The 18,447-nt window shown below is 42.8% G+C and overlaps 1 protein-coding gene across 3 annotated transcripts in view; it reads right to left on the bottom strand.

The window, feature by feature from the left end:
* LOC143366681 (paired box protein Pax-6) overlaps nucleotides 1–18,447 on the bottom strand; it is a 128,375-nt gene that overhangs the window by 40,946 nt on the left and 68,982 nt on the right. For all 3 annotated transcript variants that reach the window (XM_076807926.1, XM_076807927.1, XM_076807925.1), the window contains exons 5-6: nucleotides 14,743–14,933; nucleotides 14,131–14,240 (exon numbers count right to left, since the gene is read on the bottom strand). In XM_076807926.1, the coding sequence (XP_076664041.1) occupies nucleotides 14,131–14,240; nucleotides 14,743–14,933 (301 nt within the window). The remainder of the gene's footprint in view (nucleotides 1–14,130; nucleotides 14,241–14,742; nucleotides 14,934–18,447) is intronic.

Below are 18,447 nucleotides of genomic sequence, written 5' to 3'. Positions count from 1 at the left end.
CTTACAGTAATTTTTTTCTTTAAATTTGTACCCTTTTACGCGCAAAGCTTTTGATTTCTTTCTGATACAACAGATATTTCTAAGAAACACCTTGATGTAAACATCGGAATCCGCTAAACCGTCCATCTACTGGCCTGCTTACAAAGCGCCAAGTCTCCCAGAAGTCCATACGCATTTCTGTCTGATAGAAGAAAATTTGTATCCCACTTGTTCACCCATATTCCATAAAAATGTATGCTGTTCCCAAAATTACTGAAACAGTACCCAATTCTGTCGCAAATGCCGTGTACACACACTCGCGAAACGAGCGATTGAATTTCGGAAAAGCAAATTGATGGCAGAGAACTGAAAGCACGTGACTCTGTAACGGTTCGCCTGAGAACAGGTTGAAACATTCAAGGAGAAGCAATCGCCCGTCGGCGCCACGACAGCAATGGAAGAGTTAGTCGACGACCCTCGGCGAACGCAAAAAAAAAAAAAATTCCAAGGGGTTGTTGACGACTCCCTTTAAACCCCGTCTCCGTTTCTGCAAGCCCGCCTACGCCTCGAAACGCGGAAGTCGCAACGGAGTGCCTTTTACTGAGCGGATCTCGCGCGGCTCCCTTTATACACGTAACACGTACTTGGCATTATTCATACGCGAGTCACGTTATATTCAACCCCTCGCGCGTTGTGTACGCGGCGAACGGGGTAGAGAGAACTGCACAGGCCGTGTGAACGGTGCCTAAAAGAGTGTCAGCCTTGCGGAGGAGAGAGGTGTGTATACAGGGTGTCACCAAAACAGTGTTGAAACCGGAAAGGGTGCGCTCCTGCACGAAAATATAAAGTAGGGAATGTAGGGAAATTTTTTTTTCATTCGGGGCTTCGTTTTCAAGAGAAATCACTTTGGGTATTTTTTAGGGAGGTATACGCCTGATTGTTTGTCAGAATTGGCAGAGAGTAACAAGAAATATTGTACGACTATCTGCGAGTTGTTTTCGAGAAAATTGGTTTTAATTTTCTTTCTAGTCAACACACGAGTTCTCGATGAATTTTCAAGTTTGAATTCTTTGGGAAATAAAGCCTCGTTCGAAAAAAAGGTATTGTACTATTTCGACTTATTTCTGCAGAAGGATTCATTTCACCCTTGTATTTGCACTGTGTTTACTGTTACAGTCTGCGAATTTCAAGTCAGATAAACTCGCACTACCAGGCGAATTTTCAGAATCGATTTTCCCGAAAACGAAGTCTCGTAAGAAAAATTGTTATTCTATATTTTCGCATTACTCACCCCCTTTCACATTATTTATATCCCAAGTTCGTTAACACTCTGTACATACAGTGGCGGTAAAAAGAAAGTTGAAAAAATGTATTCTTATATGAGTAATACAGTTAATAATATGTACTAATTGTAAGCTTTACGCGTTACCTTGGTACCACTTGCCTAATCTAGCCATTCCCTAATCTGTGAAATATAAACTTTAGAACGTAATTCTTCCTAATGGAACTATTTTATTATCGTTACTGTTCCCAGTTTTGAAATTCTGAAATTTGCTTTTCTATGGGAGAAAATTACGTAAAACAGCTGCTATAAAATGAACACAGGACACCTTCGGCTATTTGGCACATAGTTTAGATTTTTTTTTACTCAGACGTGCATCGCCAGGTTTAGGAATGGTAACCCTTTTTCTGAAACACCCTGTATACACATATACATACATATATATATCGATTGGCATTACGAGGCAGATCAGTCAACCCCTGGGGTCCATACACCCTCGCCGGGGCAGGAGGAAAACGGTGGATAAGGAAAGAGATCTTCTAACACCACCCCTCTTCTTCTTCTTCTCCTTATCCCGTTCGCGGCTGAGACACTTTGTCACCCTCTTCCCTCGATTGAGCATAGCGCGGCTGGCCGATGCTGAAGCCTGAGACGTGTCAAAAAGCGCTCGTCGAGAGGCAAAGGAAGACTGATAGATCTTTATTGTCGCCTTCGGTAGCGAGATCAGTGGTGTACGGACGAGCTAGATGATGTAAAAGATTGATTGTTTGGGGAACCGTTACTGCGGATTCTTTCGAAGACCAGTCTGCATATTGATAATTATTCCTGCGAATTTTTATTCTATTAACCCATTCAATTCATATTTAAGTAGCCCCACCAGTGGCGCGCTCAGGATTTAATCTTGAGGGAGCTGCATCGAACGATTAAAATATTTTTAATGCAAGTTCAGTAAAATTCAATAGGTGACTATAAAAATTTATTTGCAGAATAAATTCCCGTTTTCTTTTTTTCTTACAAAGCCCCTTCTCTGAGCGATGTCAGGGCACCTCGCCCCCCCCCCACCTCTCTGGGTGCGCCTCTGACAAGGGAAGATCCCGAACCCGGAAATTAAAAAAAATTCTGAAACTTTGCGAATATGTAGGGGATTTCTTCCTAATTACAAAGCAATTTTTGTTTGCTGCCCAAATTCACCGCGAAGGGGGTGAAATTATTAAATTAACCCCTGAAAATTCGGCTATTTTCCTATTTTGCGTTATAACTCGCGAACTGTAAGAGATAGGGAAAAAGTTTCACGACAAAAGTTACTTCTTTTAATTAGATCTGTCATTTGGTGAGAAAATTATTTTACAGTTCACGAGTTATAACACAAAATCGAAAAGTAACCGGGTTTTCAGGGGTCAATTACACCCCCTTAGAGTGAATTTGGGGCAGCAAACAAAAATTTCGTTGTAGTCAGAGGAAATTCCCTACATATTCACAAAGTTTCAGAATTTTTCGAATTCGCGGTTTCGGGATATTTCCTTGCGAGTCTCACTGCACAATGTCAATCTGATTTAACACGTAAACTTGGTCATTTCTTGATCAGAAATTTTTATCAGTGTACCGAAATTGTTTTAAAAAAAGATTACAGGCGAATTAATTCGTTTCGTTTACTGTAAATGTGCTTTACTCCTCTGAACACGAATCAGCCACGTAGCAGGTCACCCTCCACCGATCAGAGGGAAATTGAAGTGTCTTCGACTGGTTTAAAAATTTATGAAAAAAAAAACACTGATCACTTAACCGCGAAGTTTATCCAGGCAATAAGCGACTAGAGTTGTTTGTTGTCCTAAATATATCTTCACAATCAAGCCTAAGTACTGGTCGTTAAAATTTCTTTAAACTGAGAGTGCTTAAGGGCGCAAATTCCTGCGTGAAATATTCGGAATTCGATTTCCACCGTATTTCGTCTATTTATTCGTTTAAATGTAAAACTAAAAGCAACTGGTCAGTAAAGGGGGGATGTTGTCGTCAATAGGGGACATTTACCTTACGACATCGTGCACGAAGGAGAATCTTATCGATGGCACGAGGTTCGATCCAGATAAAAAGTACAATATATCTCCCGGTGTAGACGGGCACACGTACGCGTATAGATACGATATTTCGCGAATGGGCGAAATGCTGGCCAACGGCGAGGGAACGGCCGAAACATCGGTGCATCAGGTCACGTATCTGCGGCGGCCGCGGAATTTCATCTCCGAATTCCGGCGTGTATTTTCCAACTAGTTCGAACGAAAGAATTTTTCCTCGACCGCCGATTTCTAGACGCGGCCAGGAATTCGTAATGGCCGGCCGCGGACGGGATGATTCGCGCGCGGCACGTACACGCGAATTGCAAAACCGACCCAGAGGAAGACGCTCGCCCCGCGTTTGTTATTTCTCTCGGTTGCGCGCCGCCCCGACATACAATACAGGCGAACTTCCCTCTCTCTCTCTATCTCTCTGCGGAAGACCGCAGTGCTTCCACGCGCGCGGCCCACCGCAGAAGCTCGACCATGCGTTTTGCACGATCATCCACAATACGAGAAGCGCGCATTGACAGTCGTCCGCCACTCTTACATTCGCGGCATGTTTAACCCTCGCCTGGCGGCTGCAGGGTCCGCTTGGACCCATTCTACCGGGTGTACCGCAAAAAAAGGCGCCGGAATTGAAAGGTGGATTCTGAGCACTGAGAAATAATTAGAAAAATGTTGTTTCTGAGTTTTAGTAAGCTTTGTGTATTCCGAGAATTCCGGAAACATCATAAATAATTTCCGGGTGAAAGCGATAATGACCGGATTAAACCGGTGAATACGATAACGGGTCAGTTAGTATGCTATAAATCGCAAAAATCGCTAAAAATGGACATTCCCTGTCTTTCCCCTTGCCCTTCAACCGAGGAAACAAAAAAAGGTTGCAGAGACGTCCTTTTGCGAGCCAAGAAAATGCTGCTCGAAAAAGCACAGGACAGGATAAAATCGTGTTTCTAAGAAGTGTGTACGCCAGCTCCCCCACGTCAAGTTCGCCACGTATCCGCGTGTTCGCCGGCTGAGCGTCGGGGAAACGCATATGCTGCGGTGCAGGGTCCCGCTCGTGATCACGGAACGACCAGGTTTTTATCGTTCGCTCGACGGCGCAGATATTCATCGACGTCGCCCGTTCATCGGCGCGGACGGGAATAAAACGGAAGACAAAGGAGTGCACCGCGTTGTTGCAGGATAACGTGATGGGGACGGCGACGGGGGCGGCGGGGGTGGGCGCAGCAGCAAGACGTTGCCGTGGATGGTAACCCGAGCCGTGGCGGGAGGTCAGTCTTCCAAGATTGACGAACACGATAAATCGAGCGGTAGTGACATCGGTTTGAATGACTCGACGCGACAACTCACTGACCTGCGAATCCAATGCATAGAGTTTCTCCTCGGGGCCTCCGCTGCACCGCGGACAGCAACACGTACCGCGTTAAGGAAAAACCTCGTCAAATATTCCTACCCATACGGGGTGTTCTTGAAACCTTTGACCAAGCTTTACTGTTGCAGTTGAGCGGTTGAACGTTAAATGCAGGGGTGGAGAGAGACATGGTTGCACTTGGCTGTGGCAGTGGCTTTGGAATATTGTCAATGCGTTAGTTGGCACGATGTATCACCGTAACGAAATTTTATAGAACAACGTTAACTAGATTCCTTTACTTAGACGTTGTACTTAGGCTACAGCACCTCACCCTAAATATTAGGAACATCTTGCCAACTAGCATATTGTTATTTCCAGCGCCACTGCCACAGCCAAGTGTAACCATTTTCCTCTTCATCCTTACATCGGAGGGAGATGTATTAGGGTAAATTCAGGGGACGCGGTCAGGCTGGAGAGTTGGTCGAAACAGTTGATTCCTAGAAAATTAATTGTTCTGAACTTTAACACACTTTTGCGTACACGCAGATGTAGAGTCTGAACGTAGCGACTCGACTAACTCTCCAGCCCGACCGCGTCTCCCGGATTTACCCTGTATGGTGCAGTTTAGGGGGATGACCTTGTAGTTACAGGTGGACGTGGCTTTGTAAGATTTTATTATATCCATGGAGTATATTATTAAACCTGAACTGGAATAGATTATTAACCCTTAGTTTTTATTTCTATGTATTTACACAGTAAAGTTTTGAATTTTTCTTGGGAATAGAGCATTAAGTTCCTTTCAGTAAGTATATTAATATAAGTGATACGAATGAAATCTTATTTGTAACGAGCATGAAACTACAATTAAGAGAAAATGTGGAAATAAAGAAGCATCTCAAGCATCATTAGGGGGTCCATAAGACCCTGCCTTACCAGTTAAGGGTTGAACTTTGCCCAAGCGCCTTAGGAATGCTCTGTATGTGTTAATCGTGTGATACAGTTTTGACCTATGTTGCAGGGGAAACATGTCACTCCTGCGGATCCTGAAATAGAGCGTGATCAGCGAATGAGCTTACGACCTTTCAGGTACAGCCACACGTGGATGCATTGGACCGTGCACAGGCCGAGGAATTTCAAGGCAAGGATTTCAAGCTCGTGCATGGAAACACGACAGCCTAGAGAGTTTTCGATTGGTATAAATTGTTTAAGAGCGTTACGTTTAAGAGCAGACAATTCTTTTCGTTGAACCACTCACGTTGCACATTTTCTTCTTTTTATACTATGCTTGAGTATAGTAACTCCTATCCATATTAAATCTGAATATTTTTTATTTGCATAGGTATTTGCAGTAATTGGACTAATTATCAATTTCAATTCCAATAACTTTACCTTTTACCAATATTTGTTATATAATATTAAATATAAATCAAATTATATTTTCGACATAATCATGTGTATTTATTTTATTACCTTGATCAGGAAAAATCATGTTGAATTATTATTATAAAGGTAAAGTACATAGCATAAAGATACTTGAACTTTATAAAAATTATTGAAAATTCAACGATCAGATAGTTTGCTGAACTATAACTGTTTCTTGAGAAAGGTCGATACAATCAATATTGGAACTAAAAAAAACTCAAAGGAAATCATAGTAAAAATAGCTACGATACATTAATTCTTGACTGTGATACTCATGATTACTCGTGACAAATCTCGATGCAATTGAAAATGTGAAACTAATCCGTAGAAAGACATTCCTACCTATGCCTCCCGAAGTCAATAATTTTTTACTGAACCTTCGACATATTACTTAGTCATTATACAGTAGCTACTTATATGCAATCATACAAACTATTAGCTCACAAGCTATGAAACCGAACATTTAAAAAATGATGCTTTTCTACAAGTTGCAGCTGAACTGCAGAGTTGGGCATTATTCCAATAAAAATTTCGAATGAAATGAAGTTATTCTCAATCCTTGTTCGAGATCATTCGAATAAAAATTTATTTGAATAAAAATTTGTGGTAATAATGCCCAACTCTGCTGAATTGTAACAGTAACGCCAGACATATGTATACATATTTCCTACTTTTCTAATATATCTACAATTATTTATTTCAAAATCAGTGGAAATGGTTCTCCCATATAGATCCGGAAAACACAAAAGTTGTGCTTGATTTACTCACAGAATATCAAATGCTGCGCCATATGCGTCTAACGCATTACTACGACATATTATACATATGGCCAGAAACCTCTGCACCCCTTATAAGGGGCAAAAAGCAGCAAGCACTGGCTTCGACGAGCATAGCGTTAAAATTTCTCTGAAGCGCGCGACGTCGCTAAATTTCTCTCTACCCCCGTGCACCCACCCTCCCGCTTTCAAGGACAATAAAGAAAAAAAAAAAGACGGAACAACAAAAAGAGGCCAAACCGCTGAAATTTCCCTCTAAAAACTTTTCCGTTGCTCCCCCTCGCGGTCTGGAAGGAGCTACTACCACCGAGACGTCATAAAAGGTATCGGGGAACCATTAATATGCGGATCGCGTGTTTCCACGAGAGGATCCACGTCGACGGTTGCGTGGAGCGACAAGAACAACAACGGGGACGATGACGAGGAGGACGCCGTAGTCGACGGCTACGGCCACCGAGCTCTGTATTGTGCTGGTCGACGATAAAAGGTTTCGCATCGTTGCAACGTCGTGGTATCTACTGGGACGCGGATAGAGGCAGAGGGAGAGGAACCGGGAGGGAAAGAGTTCGAGAAGAAGCAGGAGCAGGAGATGCGGAGCGAAAGAGAGGAGCAGACGAACAAAACGGGACAAAACGGCGGGGTGGGCGGAGTGGGGTGCGGAGGGGAAAGCAGAGCGAAAAAAAAACGAGGAGAAGAGGAGAAGAAAAGGGGGAAAAAGAGGAAGAAAAGCAAAGGGAGATCGGGTGCAGCAGATAAAGAGGTCGACGATAATGCTCTCAGTACACCCTGGGTTCCGTGGCACAGAGCGCACCGGGCGGCCATTATATTGTTTACCTCTGTATCTCAGCCAGAGATCAACCAGCACTGCCGCGCACAGTGTTCTGTGCACACCTCCGACGACAACGACGTCGACAGTCGATGACGACCAGTGCCAACGCGGGCGTACCGTGAACAACGAAATCACAGGGGACGAGACGATGGAAGAACTCGAGCCAAGTCGAAGCGGAGCGGCAAACGCTCTCGCGTGTTGCGTGGCTGGATCCAGCATAACTTTGCCCGTGTGGTGGTTCCGGAGAGTCGAAAGATGGGGTGTGCTTCGAGGAACGCGAGGAAAATTCGATCGCTCGAGCTCCTCGGGATAGGTCGCTGTACATCCAATGCGCGTTTTGCTTAAAGTGATTGAATTTTCGACGGTTCTGTACTACTGTGCTCTATTGTTGTAATTTTGTTGGTGTCTATTGTATCGTTTGAGGCTTTGGTGGGGAACCTTGGTTGCTCTGACTGAGAGCTACTGTACGGGGTTGTTCAGAAAGTTAACACTTGGCAGGCCTGCAGTATTTAGTTGACTGAATAAAAAGTACTTAGTTGATATGGACCCGCAAATTAATCCTTACAGAGTGAAGCAGGGGGACCACCTGGAAGCTAAGCTAAGCTATGCTGTGCTATGCCCTGCTATGTCTGGCTGTGCTATAAAATATAAAAAGCACAGCTTAGCTTAGCTTTTGGTGGAAACGGTTCCATACAGATGTATTGAAGCTATTTTTTTAAAACTTAGAATAGCATAGTTTAGCTTAGCTTTCGGGTGGATTCGCGGTTTAAAAGGCGGTGTTCTGTTTAAGTACTGTAACTTCTCCCTTGTCTATTTGTACCTCTTAATCGCTTATGGCATGAAAATGGATTATTTATCAGTTCAGTGATTCCTATCTCCATGCATGCTCCCCCCATACTCTATTCCCATTCATCGCCACTCCTTAAAAAGTTTCCGATTTTTCTTAGTTTTATTGAAGTCAAGTGAGGATATCCATTAAATCACGCCCTTCATGATTTTGGAAATAAAATAAGCAAAGCATATAATGTTCTCTCTTAGAAAATTGTAATAAAGAAATTTTCCATTAAATTAATTGCACATATCAGTCGGCGGATACCATTATTACAATATATAGACAATAAATATCCATTTAAATAGAGACCATCTCGATGATTTCTCAAAAGATTTATTTAGGAACGTTATTGACGTCCGAAATTCGTTTTCCGAATTGAAACGGAAATACACAGAGAATCGCGGCTCACCGGTGGAATAGTAACGATAATAATTAAATGCATAGGACACAGTACTCAAAACATTACAAGAAAATCGATTTAAAAGATTTTCAAAAGTCCAAAGAAGACAAAGCCATCTAAATAATTCCATGCGTATGTTCTCATTGTTACTAACTCTTAATTATCCTTACGATTAAGTAGTTACTTAAATCGGTTTCATTCCGACGTAAAGGTACCTTCAGTAATGTACCAATGTACAGGATCTGTAAAACGCAAAACATTGAACTCAATTGTCTCGCCAAATTTTGAGTATTGCGGCCGCACGCGTTTCACGCATTACTACGCACAGTACGGTTTGAACGATACGCGAGATTTCAGGCAACTCGGTGACCCGAAGCTTGCGCATTCGTCCTGTTAGCGGCACACGAGGGATATTGAAATTTTTGGATGGCATTCAGGACTCCGCGTCCTCTATTTTTTCGCTATCGTTCGCCCGCCGTATCGTCGTAGCACGGGACCCGAGAGGTGAAAAAACAATGGCCCATACGACCCGAACCCCCTTTCGTTTCGATCACTACGGAGTCTCTTTGCGCCCTTGTCTCCTTTCTTTCTTGGCCTCTCTTGTTCGCTTCTCCCGTCGCTCTCTCCTCTTCTTTTATTCGCGTCCTCTCTTTTCTCGCCACCCTCTCATAGAATTCTTCTGCACGCCGCTGCGCCTCGTCTCGTCTCGTGCAGTGGGCACAATGCAACTCAGGGATGCATTGTGGATCAGTCTCACCAGACACCCCACTGATACCGAGGACGACAACGACGACGACGACGGCGACGGCGATGGCGACGGCGATGGCGACGATGAGTATAACCGACGCACGACGAACAGGTCATTAAGCAAGAGCCTTCATATTTCCAGCTCGCGTCTAAGTCGAGCGGCAAATTTCAATCTTCAAAGGGTGATCGAAATTTTGGGCGAATTTTGCTCTTGCAAATACTTGTATGAAACGACTGCCACGATTTCGACACTTTTTTTATGACTTTTTGTGATACTGTATCGAAGAAAATTTTGTTATACAGGGAAAAGATCCCGAACCCGGAAATTCAAAAAAAAATCTGAAACTTTGTGATTATGCAAAGGATTTCCTTCTGATTACAATGCAATTTCTGTTTGCTGCACAAATTCACTCTAAGGGGGAAAAATTAACCCTCGAAAGTTCGGCTATTTTCCGATTTTATTATGTAACTCGCATTCTGGCAGAGATAGAGAAAAAGTTTCAAGACAAAAGTTACTTCTATTAATTAGGACTATGATTTGGTAACTTACAGTTCTTACAGTTCGCGAGTTATAACACAAAATCGGAAAATAGCCTGAATTTAAGGGGTCAATTTTACCCCCTTAGCGTGAATTTGGGCAACAACCAAAAATTGCGTTGTAATCAGGAGGAAATCCCCTACATAATCACAAAGTTTCAGATTTTTTTTTGAATTTCCGGGTTCGGGATCTTTCCTTGTCAGTAGGAAGATTAGGGTTTGGGCGTTTTCTTGTCCTGCTTAATATCTCAAACTAATTCACCTTCGTTAAAAATGGTAACCGGACTTCCAATCCCTCAATAGCTCACACCGCTATAGATGTCCCTTCAAGAGGTGCTTGGGATAAGCGCACGAATTTAACAGAGCAATATCGTCGGGAAGATCGTGTGAAACAGCACGTTATGCGAAACGTTCCTAAATTTTGCCTAAACAGATAGGAGAACGGAGCAGTGGAGGTGTTCCCACAGAAGGTAGAGGAGCAGACGCTGGAATTGGTGTGATGATTGCGCCGTAATCTGCTTTCGCTTTGCTTTTCGAAAGGGGGTGCCAGTTGTCGTTTCTGATTGGCCCGAGGCGTCTTTCCGTCTCTGGAAACCGGTCGCTATCGAAACGACGGCATGCACGGGACAGAGAAAATCTGAAAAGACGAGGTACGACAGACGCCGAGCGCCGGGAGACAGAGAGGAGCGGATAGGCGGAAGGGAGAGAAGGGAGAAACGGAGAGGGAACAGAGAAACAACCCTCCTGACACGGGTTATCCTATAAACGGCAGGAAGCCTGCGAGCAACGCGGAGATAATCCGGCCCCCGGGGTCCGCGTGCGGTTGAACGCTCGCAACAGTTACCATATTTGATTGTATCCCTTCTACCCTGCTGGAATACAAAATAATACTTCGTGTATGAATCGAGCTACCCGATTAACGACGCATTGCGAGCCCGCGGTTCTTCGCGAACGCGGCAGGCTCTGGTAGGGTTGAAAATAATTCGAAAACGAAGAAGATTCGTGGATGTTCGCAAAATGAAAGTTCTCCTCTTTGGGAATGAGTAGACACTGCAGAAGAATCGATTAGAATAGGTACTAGAGAAAGTGTGTCCTTTTTAGAGATATTACATTTTCTACATGTATGTCCTCAGGATCCTTAAGCCATATTGTATTGGTTCTGGTGGCTTTCGTTTGTTTAGGATTCCTACTTGTGTCAGGGATAACAGAGTTCGACAGAATTCGACTTCTTTCGGACCTGTAACATTCCATAGCCGTCTCTTATAGGTTTTCGTGCCCTGAAAACGAATCCCCAAACCGTTTGTCACCCTCAGTTTTTGAGAAATTCGATTTTGAAAAAAAACCTGCAAATTTTTCAACTTTGAACATCTTTCGTGTCGAAGCAGTAATAAATAGTTATTAGGTTGGTTGTTGCGTGAAATTATTCTACGAACCCTCCTGAATACAATGATATAAATTATTAGTGTATTATATATGCTTAAACAACGATCAAGGGGAAAGGAACGCCCGAAACGCACCCATTTTTGCAGGTATCTTTAAGTTTATTTGCAAGAGTAAGGGACTAGGAGAAAATCTGACTGCTCCACGCGACGCAGCAGACATTTTTCCGTCGGAAAGCATCGACCGAAGTGGTGTGTCGCATTTTGTTTTCAATACAGACGCGAAACAGTTTGGCAAAATGTGCGGCGTCGACAGTGGTAGTCAACGGCGGCGCGCGATCCACTGTCGCTCAGTGTCGCAGAGTCGCGCAACGCGCAGAGAAGGCTCATCTCGACACGTTCGCCGGAACCCCTCTTCATATTCATCCAAAACCTCCCTTCCACCAATTCCAATGAATAGAAAGACATAGCGAGCTCGCGAAGCCAGTAGGAGCTGAGGAAGTGCGATGCCAATTAAAGCGTGGTGAGTAAATCGGAACTGTCCTCCGCATTTCTTGAGGTGCACGCGCGTTAAAGCTGGGTGCAACCACGTAACGAGCGATCAAAAGCCCGTGCGGCGCCTTGTACCCCCGAAGGTATGGCTGCGCACACCGCTTCGGCACACCCCAGATACCCCACAATATCTTTTCCACCCACTGTACCTCCCTACGCTTCTTCCACCCTCCGCGGGTCCTCCCGGCGCGACCCAAAGCGATACACTCGTCGTCTCCCTCGGCAGGAAGCTTAAGATTCCTGTAGCCCGAGGTAGAAAAAAAAGCACACACGCGTAGATATCAGGGGGTTGCTTTTCGCTGCTCGTGACACCGTCCGCCACCCTAGCGGGAAAACGCCGGGGCAAAAGAAATCGCGCGTTTGATGTACCGCCAAAGGGAACGCGCGTGCATGGCCGTACGCTGAAAGAGAGGTGGGGGAGGGGGGCGGAGGAAGGGGGTCAAACCAGCAGGAGAGAGAATATTCCGTCGGTCGAGGTACAATTTCGTGTGGGTTGGTCGGTCGACTGTAACCGCGTTTCCCTACCGCTCCCCCCCCTTCGTCCTTCCTCTTTCTCGTTCTCCACCATTCTCTCTCTCTCTCTCTCTCTCTCTCTCTCACTCTCTCTTCCCCTTGGTCGTTTCGCTTAAACGTTACAATTATTACCGGAAAAGCGCTGCACACGCATGCGGCAAACCGCGGGACCCACCGACGAAATAACATTGATATTAGTATCGTTTCAGCCGGCAGATTAATTAATTAAAACGTGCCTCTGCACGCCTCTTCCCCTATTCTACGATCTGCAACCCCGGCACCCCCCCGTTCTCACCGCTGGCCACTTTTGCCACACATGCAAATCCACCCGCGCGTCGGTTTCCTGCACGTTCGCGCAGAAAATCGCGACTCTGTCTCGTGACTCGTCGACCGCTTCAGGGTATCGCGTCTTTCGTATTAGAGTTAATTGGTTTTGGCTTCTTGGTCACCGAGGAGGCAATTACGCGGGTATTGGTAGGATCGTAATTTTGCTCGGGCAGGTATCGAAGGAGTGTTGTGTCGTAAGGAAGAAATTAAACGTAATGAAACATCCGATCGCGAGGATTACTTTCTTCTGGCGCTGAGCTTTCGCGAAACCGAAGGCGTGCGCTGTGAACCCCGCTTTATTTGTTGACACGTCGCGTGGATTGCCACGCGATTGCCCCATGTTTTTCGTTCGCAAATTCACGGGAATAAATATCGTGCCTCGCGTGAGACTTTAATCTCGTGAGATGGTGATTTCATTATTTTACTGTTTTTTAATTATTTCGTCATTAGCTTCGCGAAAGTAGAATGCAATGAGACAAGTTTCATGATATATATGTTCAAAAGTCTTATCTCTCGCGACTATTTCCATTATTTACATTTAGTTATTGTTGTTATTTTTGCGAAGATATGTTAGAGTGTTTCATGGTTTAATGTACTTATTATTTTACGTCGAGCCTAATGATAGTAACGTATTTCAGAATTTTCGTGAATCTGAGAGTTTATTTATTGTACCCATTCTAAAGAGAAGCTGTAAACTTCAGGTGGTGGTCACTGGTGACCCTCGTGGCAGTCAACGTGTTGATGCTTCGACAGCGGAAAGCTTACCAGTCGATCTCATGTCGTGTACATTTTCGACTGTAATTTTACTTATGCCCACACATCCTGACTTCAGTTTTTTTGCACTAGATTTTGATCCTATTGTTATCTACTTAAAAATCCTAATTTTTTTAAGTAGGTATTTATTAATTTATTTTTTCTAAGCATCCGTGACATGAGTAGCTTGATATGGGACTAAATGGATAACGAAACGTTATGTTAAATTGTCTCAACTTATTCAATTTCTCCACACTATTGTTGGTATTTTGTAATTATTTCTGCCCAAACCCAATGACAATTTTGTTCAAACTACTCTTTAAAATAATTGAACAACATGATTATATCTATCGCTCAGAATGTTTTGTATAGGAATAAAGAAAGTGTCTCCTACCTTTCTTCGCGTGCAGGATGTCCGCTGGGTCTGGTGGCAAGGCTGTACAATGACTTGGACTCAAGCTGGGCTGCAACGACGGAAATGGACTGCCAGCACCCGATGGATACCTAATGTGAATTCATTTGATAACAGTGAAAATGGCATTTCACGCAGGTTCTATGGATAGAAATACCAAGAATAATTATTCACTAATGATATTTTAACAGATGTCTTCTTAAAACATTACGTACATTATTTAGAAATTATTGCATGACATAAATAATTACTGTAAAAGAATATTATATTTTCTACAACGATCTGAAACTCAAAATATTTGTTTTCTATTATCTTTTTTATTTTAAAAATATTTTCCCTCATATTCTTATAACGTTACAAAATTGGGAAAACCGTTTGTAATAAAGAAAAGGTTTATTTTTAGAGAAATTTTATTTGCAAGCTTCTATTTTAAAATCTTCCTGTACTTTTGTACAATAAAACAATTCTATACATTCTTGTCAATTCTTCCATAAAAGTTTTTAGAGGATCTTTCTAACTGGTTTATACATGTAATCTAAGGACACCCTTAGATTTACTTTGTGCCAATTCCTTAAAAAAAAACGCGTCACTTACCACGGATTGGGCCTTGGCCATCCCGTGGTCTGCCCGTTAAGTAGCCTCAATTTATCGTAAACACTCTCAGCTGGACTGCCAGCACCGACACCAACGCCAACAGCAGCCACCCCTTGCTGCTGCTGTTGCTGTTGCTGCCTTTGCTCTTTCTGCGCCGCTAAATTTCTCAGCACCCTATTGATAGACGACACCTAGAACGAGAAACGAGGACAGAGTTGATTTTAAATGTAGACTTCACCTTTCACGCAATGGTACGCAATTAAAATTTTACATCAACGATTTATCAACCATTTAATAGCGCATTAAATCTGAGGAGGTACTGAAGTATGAAATACTGTATTTTTTTTCATAATATATTCTGCATGTTTTTTCATATAATTATTGCGAGTCCATTTGGTTATCAGTGTCTTCTCAATGCTCTAAACTGTTAAGGGGTTGATAAGCCGCCATGATTAAGCGATTGTGTAGTGTGTAATGTATGTTACGTTTATGGAGTGTCTGATAAATCACTTGATAGTAATTTATCACATTTCAGTGACATATTTTTTTAATATTTAGGGAATCGAAATAAATTATTCGATTGATAAATGAATGCTTTTGACTATGATTTCTTCGTGTTGTCGATAAATTCTTTCTCTTTGAAAATCCCCTTGATGTTTCAAGAGTTGTCAATGACGATGATATGTAGCACAATATACTAGATTTAATTAAATTCGTCCGCAAGATCTTAATGAACCCTTATTAAAATGGCTGAGAGAACTATGAATACGCTGCTCCAAATAATTAGTCAATAATTAATAATTGGAGTAACGCCAGATGAAGACTTTGTCGCTTATAAAAATAAGGTGCGTTTTATTATGAGTAACATCTGAAATTTTAAAGTTTTATTCTTAAATGAAATTTTTTTTTTGCTATATAAACTAAATGTTTAATAAAAATATTCTATTTAATCGAATATACAGCATTTGTTTCACCTCTTCTGTACAGTTCCACACCACTTTAAAATAGAATAATTGATTGTCATTAATTTCAATAATTCGATAGCCTCTTTTTTATTCAAGGCGAACGGGATTCAAAACCTTTAAAGTACTATATAAGACATTAAAGGTTTTGAATCCCGTTTGTAGGTATTACTTGAAACAATTAGAACATCATATTTCGGAGTTATCTACTATTAATCTCAATCCTTTATTTTTCTCAACAATTCAGAGAACCATATATAGAAGCTGAAAGACATTTTTATAAGTACTATATAAGACACATAAAAATGTTTTTCAGCTTATAAATATGGTTCTCTGAATTGTTGAAATAAATACAGGATTGAGAATAATATTAGATAACTCCGAAATATGATGTTCTAATTGTTTCAAGTAATACCTACATGTAGTTTGTGTTTATCGAAGAAATACAACGTACAAATCTAACATAGACGTTCGAAAATTATAAATTCATTCCCCCCAAAGATGAAGATGAACTTCCCGACTAAGTAGTTCCACTTACGAAGAAATTATTATCGTTAAATATATAACCAAATTTTCAGCTTATGCGGCTCATTCAGAATGAAAAAGGGTCACTTAGTCGTACGTTTGAAAACACTTGTTTTCAGAGTTATAACAAAATTTAATCTATGTTAGAGTTTTCCTAGAATGCCGGGCAAATTTCGAGACACAATAATAGAAACATAATAATAAACAATAATAACGCGGACCCTGAATATTTCATAAGGTAGCAATAAATCTGCTTTTCGAAGTGGTATCATATTTCCACAAAATTTCTAAGTAAACCCACCAAATTATACAGCAGACGAAATCTCTGCATAACTCATTGTCAGAAAGAAAGAGTTTTCCCTTTTTCATCCCCAACGTGCCTGCAACAAGTTCTCAAAAACTTCTGTTGCACTGATTTCCACGACACCCTCTACAATTTCAAAGGTAACTCGCAGTAGCAATTACACAGGGCTGCAAAACTGAGGCTCATAAAAACTTTTTTAAAAACGTAAAGCTGGTTTTATAGAAACTCTGACTTCCAAATGCAAAAATGGCCCCAGATTTCCATCACGTATGTTTTGTTCACAACTTGCTAATTATTTTTATATTATAACTAGCGTGCGTCCCCGCCTCGGCTTCGCCCGAAATATTAGCGTGACTGATTCATAATCTGCAATCTGTAAGTTCTTTTTTTTGTGTGTCTCATGGAGTCCACACATATTGTACCCGAGAAGCATGGGCCTCCTCCTCAGCAACAGCACAAAGAAAATACCTCGGGGGTGCAGTTACCTGCATGAGGTAGGAGAGGATTTAAGTCCACATAATTCCAGAGTTTGGGGAAAAAATTGCAAAAAACCCAACATCATAATCTGGAATCTGTAAGCTCGAGAGCCTTCGGCCACTTATTCCCGCCGCAGTGCTATTTCGCAAGCGAGAAGCGCTCGCCCGGTCGCCGCCTGGCGGTCGCCTCGCGATCTACTATTACGTAAAAATCAGTATTTTAAAATAATAAAAACGTTAGAGCCTTCCTCTCGCTAAACCGAACAAAGTGATGTAACACACTTGTGGGTACAGTTCATATTTACTGAGAAACCGCATTTCAAAGTACGCTAACTTCATTTTATATAATAGTATAGATTCATAGTATGCGATCGAATGAAGTCAGTAGTGAACAATAAAACGTGACATAAAATCTCTCCTGCGTTTTCAAACTGGGCGCCCGAAAATATATTAAAAACAGTGTTTCCACCGCAGGCTTCTGTTATTAGACCACTTTACATACGAGTGGTACGGCGCGTATACCAATCAAGCGTCAGCTCGTTGCCTCTATTTCCTCCGGAGGAGCCCCAACAAAGAAGTGAACGGCGGGCGCATAAGGTCGTAAAGGAAACAGACACTCGGTTGTTTCCAATCACGTTTAGCCGCGCGACGCGTTTCCAAGGGACGTCTTTAGGAGATTGCACAGTGGCTCAAGAGACGTATCCTCCCCGGCGCTGGATTTATTATAAACACCGCGGGGGTGGGGGGCGGAGTTAGACGGCTATAGGTGAGCGAAAGGAGGGAAGGAAGAAGCGAGACAGCTGGCCGGGACGCGAGAGAGCGCGCTTCTGCCCGATGAAATGCGATGAGAGCTGTAATTAAAACGATGCGGTGAGCGGGCTGTCGATGTGTGCTGCTACACGAGGGAGTTAATTACCTCTGCCTTCAATTATATCCGTCTCGCGTCACTCCAAGGGGACTTCGGCTTCTGTCGGGCTAAGTACGCACTCGCGCGTCTGCGATACTCGCGATTCACCAGCAGAGAAGCACGCGTATATGCGCGCGCTGTTGCTCTGCCGATGCCGCTTCCGGCAATCGGACCGAGCGACGCGATCCGAGCGCCACTGATCACCCCGCAGCTTCCTCTGCATAGTCTAGCTAGCTACGCAGGAGCCTAGGAGGAGAGCTTCTTACAATAGACGTCGAAGCGAGACGCTGCCAGGAGCGCTGCAGACTCCTTACGTTATCTTAGCGATAGAAGATTATTTTGTCAACAAAAGAATTCGAAAGGCCTGTAACCTATGTGCCATGTATATATAGCGTTGGAAACACTTCAGAACCCTTCTTTTGTGATCGCCTATACGCCCCAATAGCCCTAAACTTCGAAACTCGTGTGACTTCCATCGCATGTCTTCCACGAATACACCACCACACTCGGAGGCTTGAATATAAAAATCCT

Source organism: Andrena cerasifolii, chromosome 3 (assembly GCF_050908995.1).
Source record: "Andrena cerasifolii isolate SP2316 chromosome 3, iyAndCera1_principal, whole genome shotgun sequence".
Taxonomy (NCBI): Eukaryota; Metazoa; Arthropoda; class Insecta; order Hymenoptera; family Andrenidae; genus Andrena; species Andrena cerasifolii.
The sequence above is the reverse complement of the archived record's forward strand: the minus strand, read 5'-3'. Positions and strand labels throughout refer to the sequence as shown.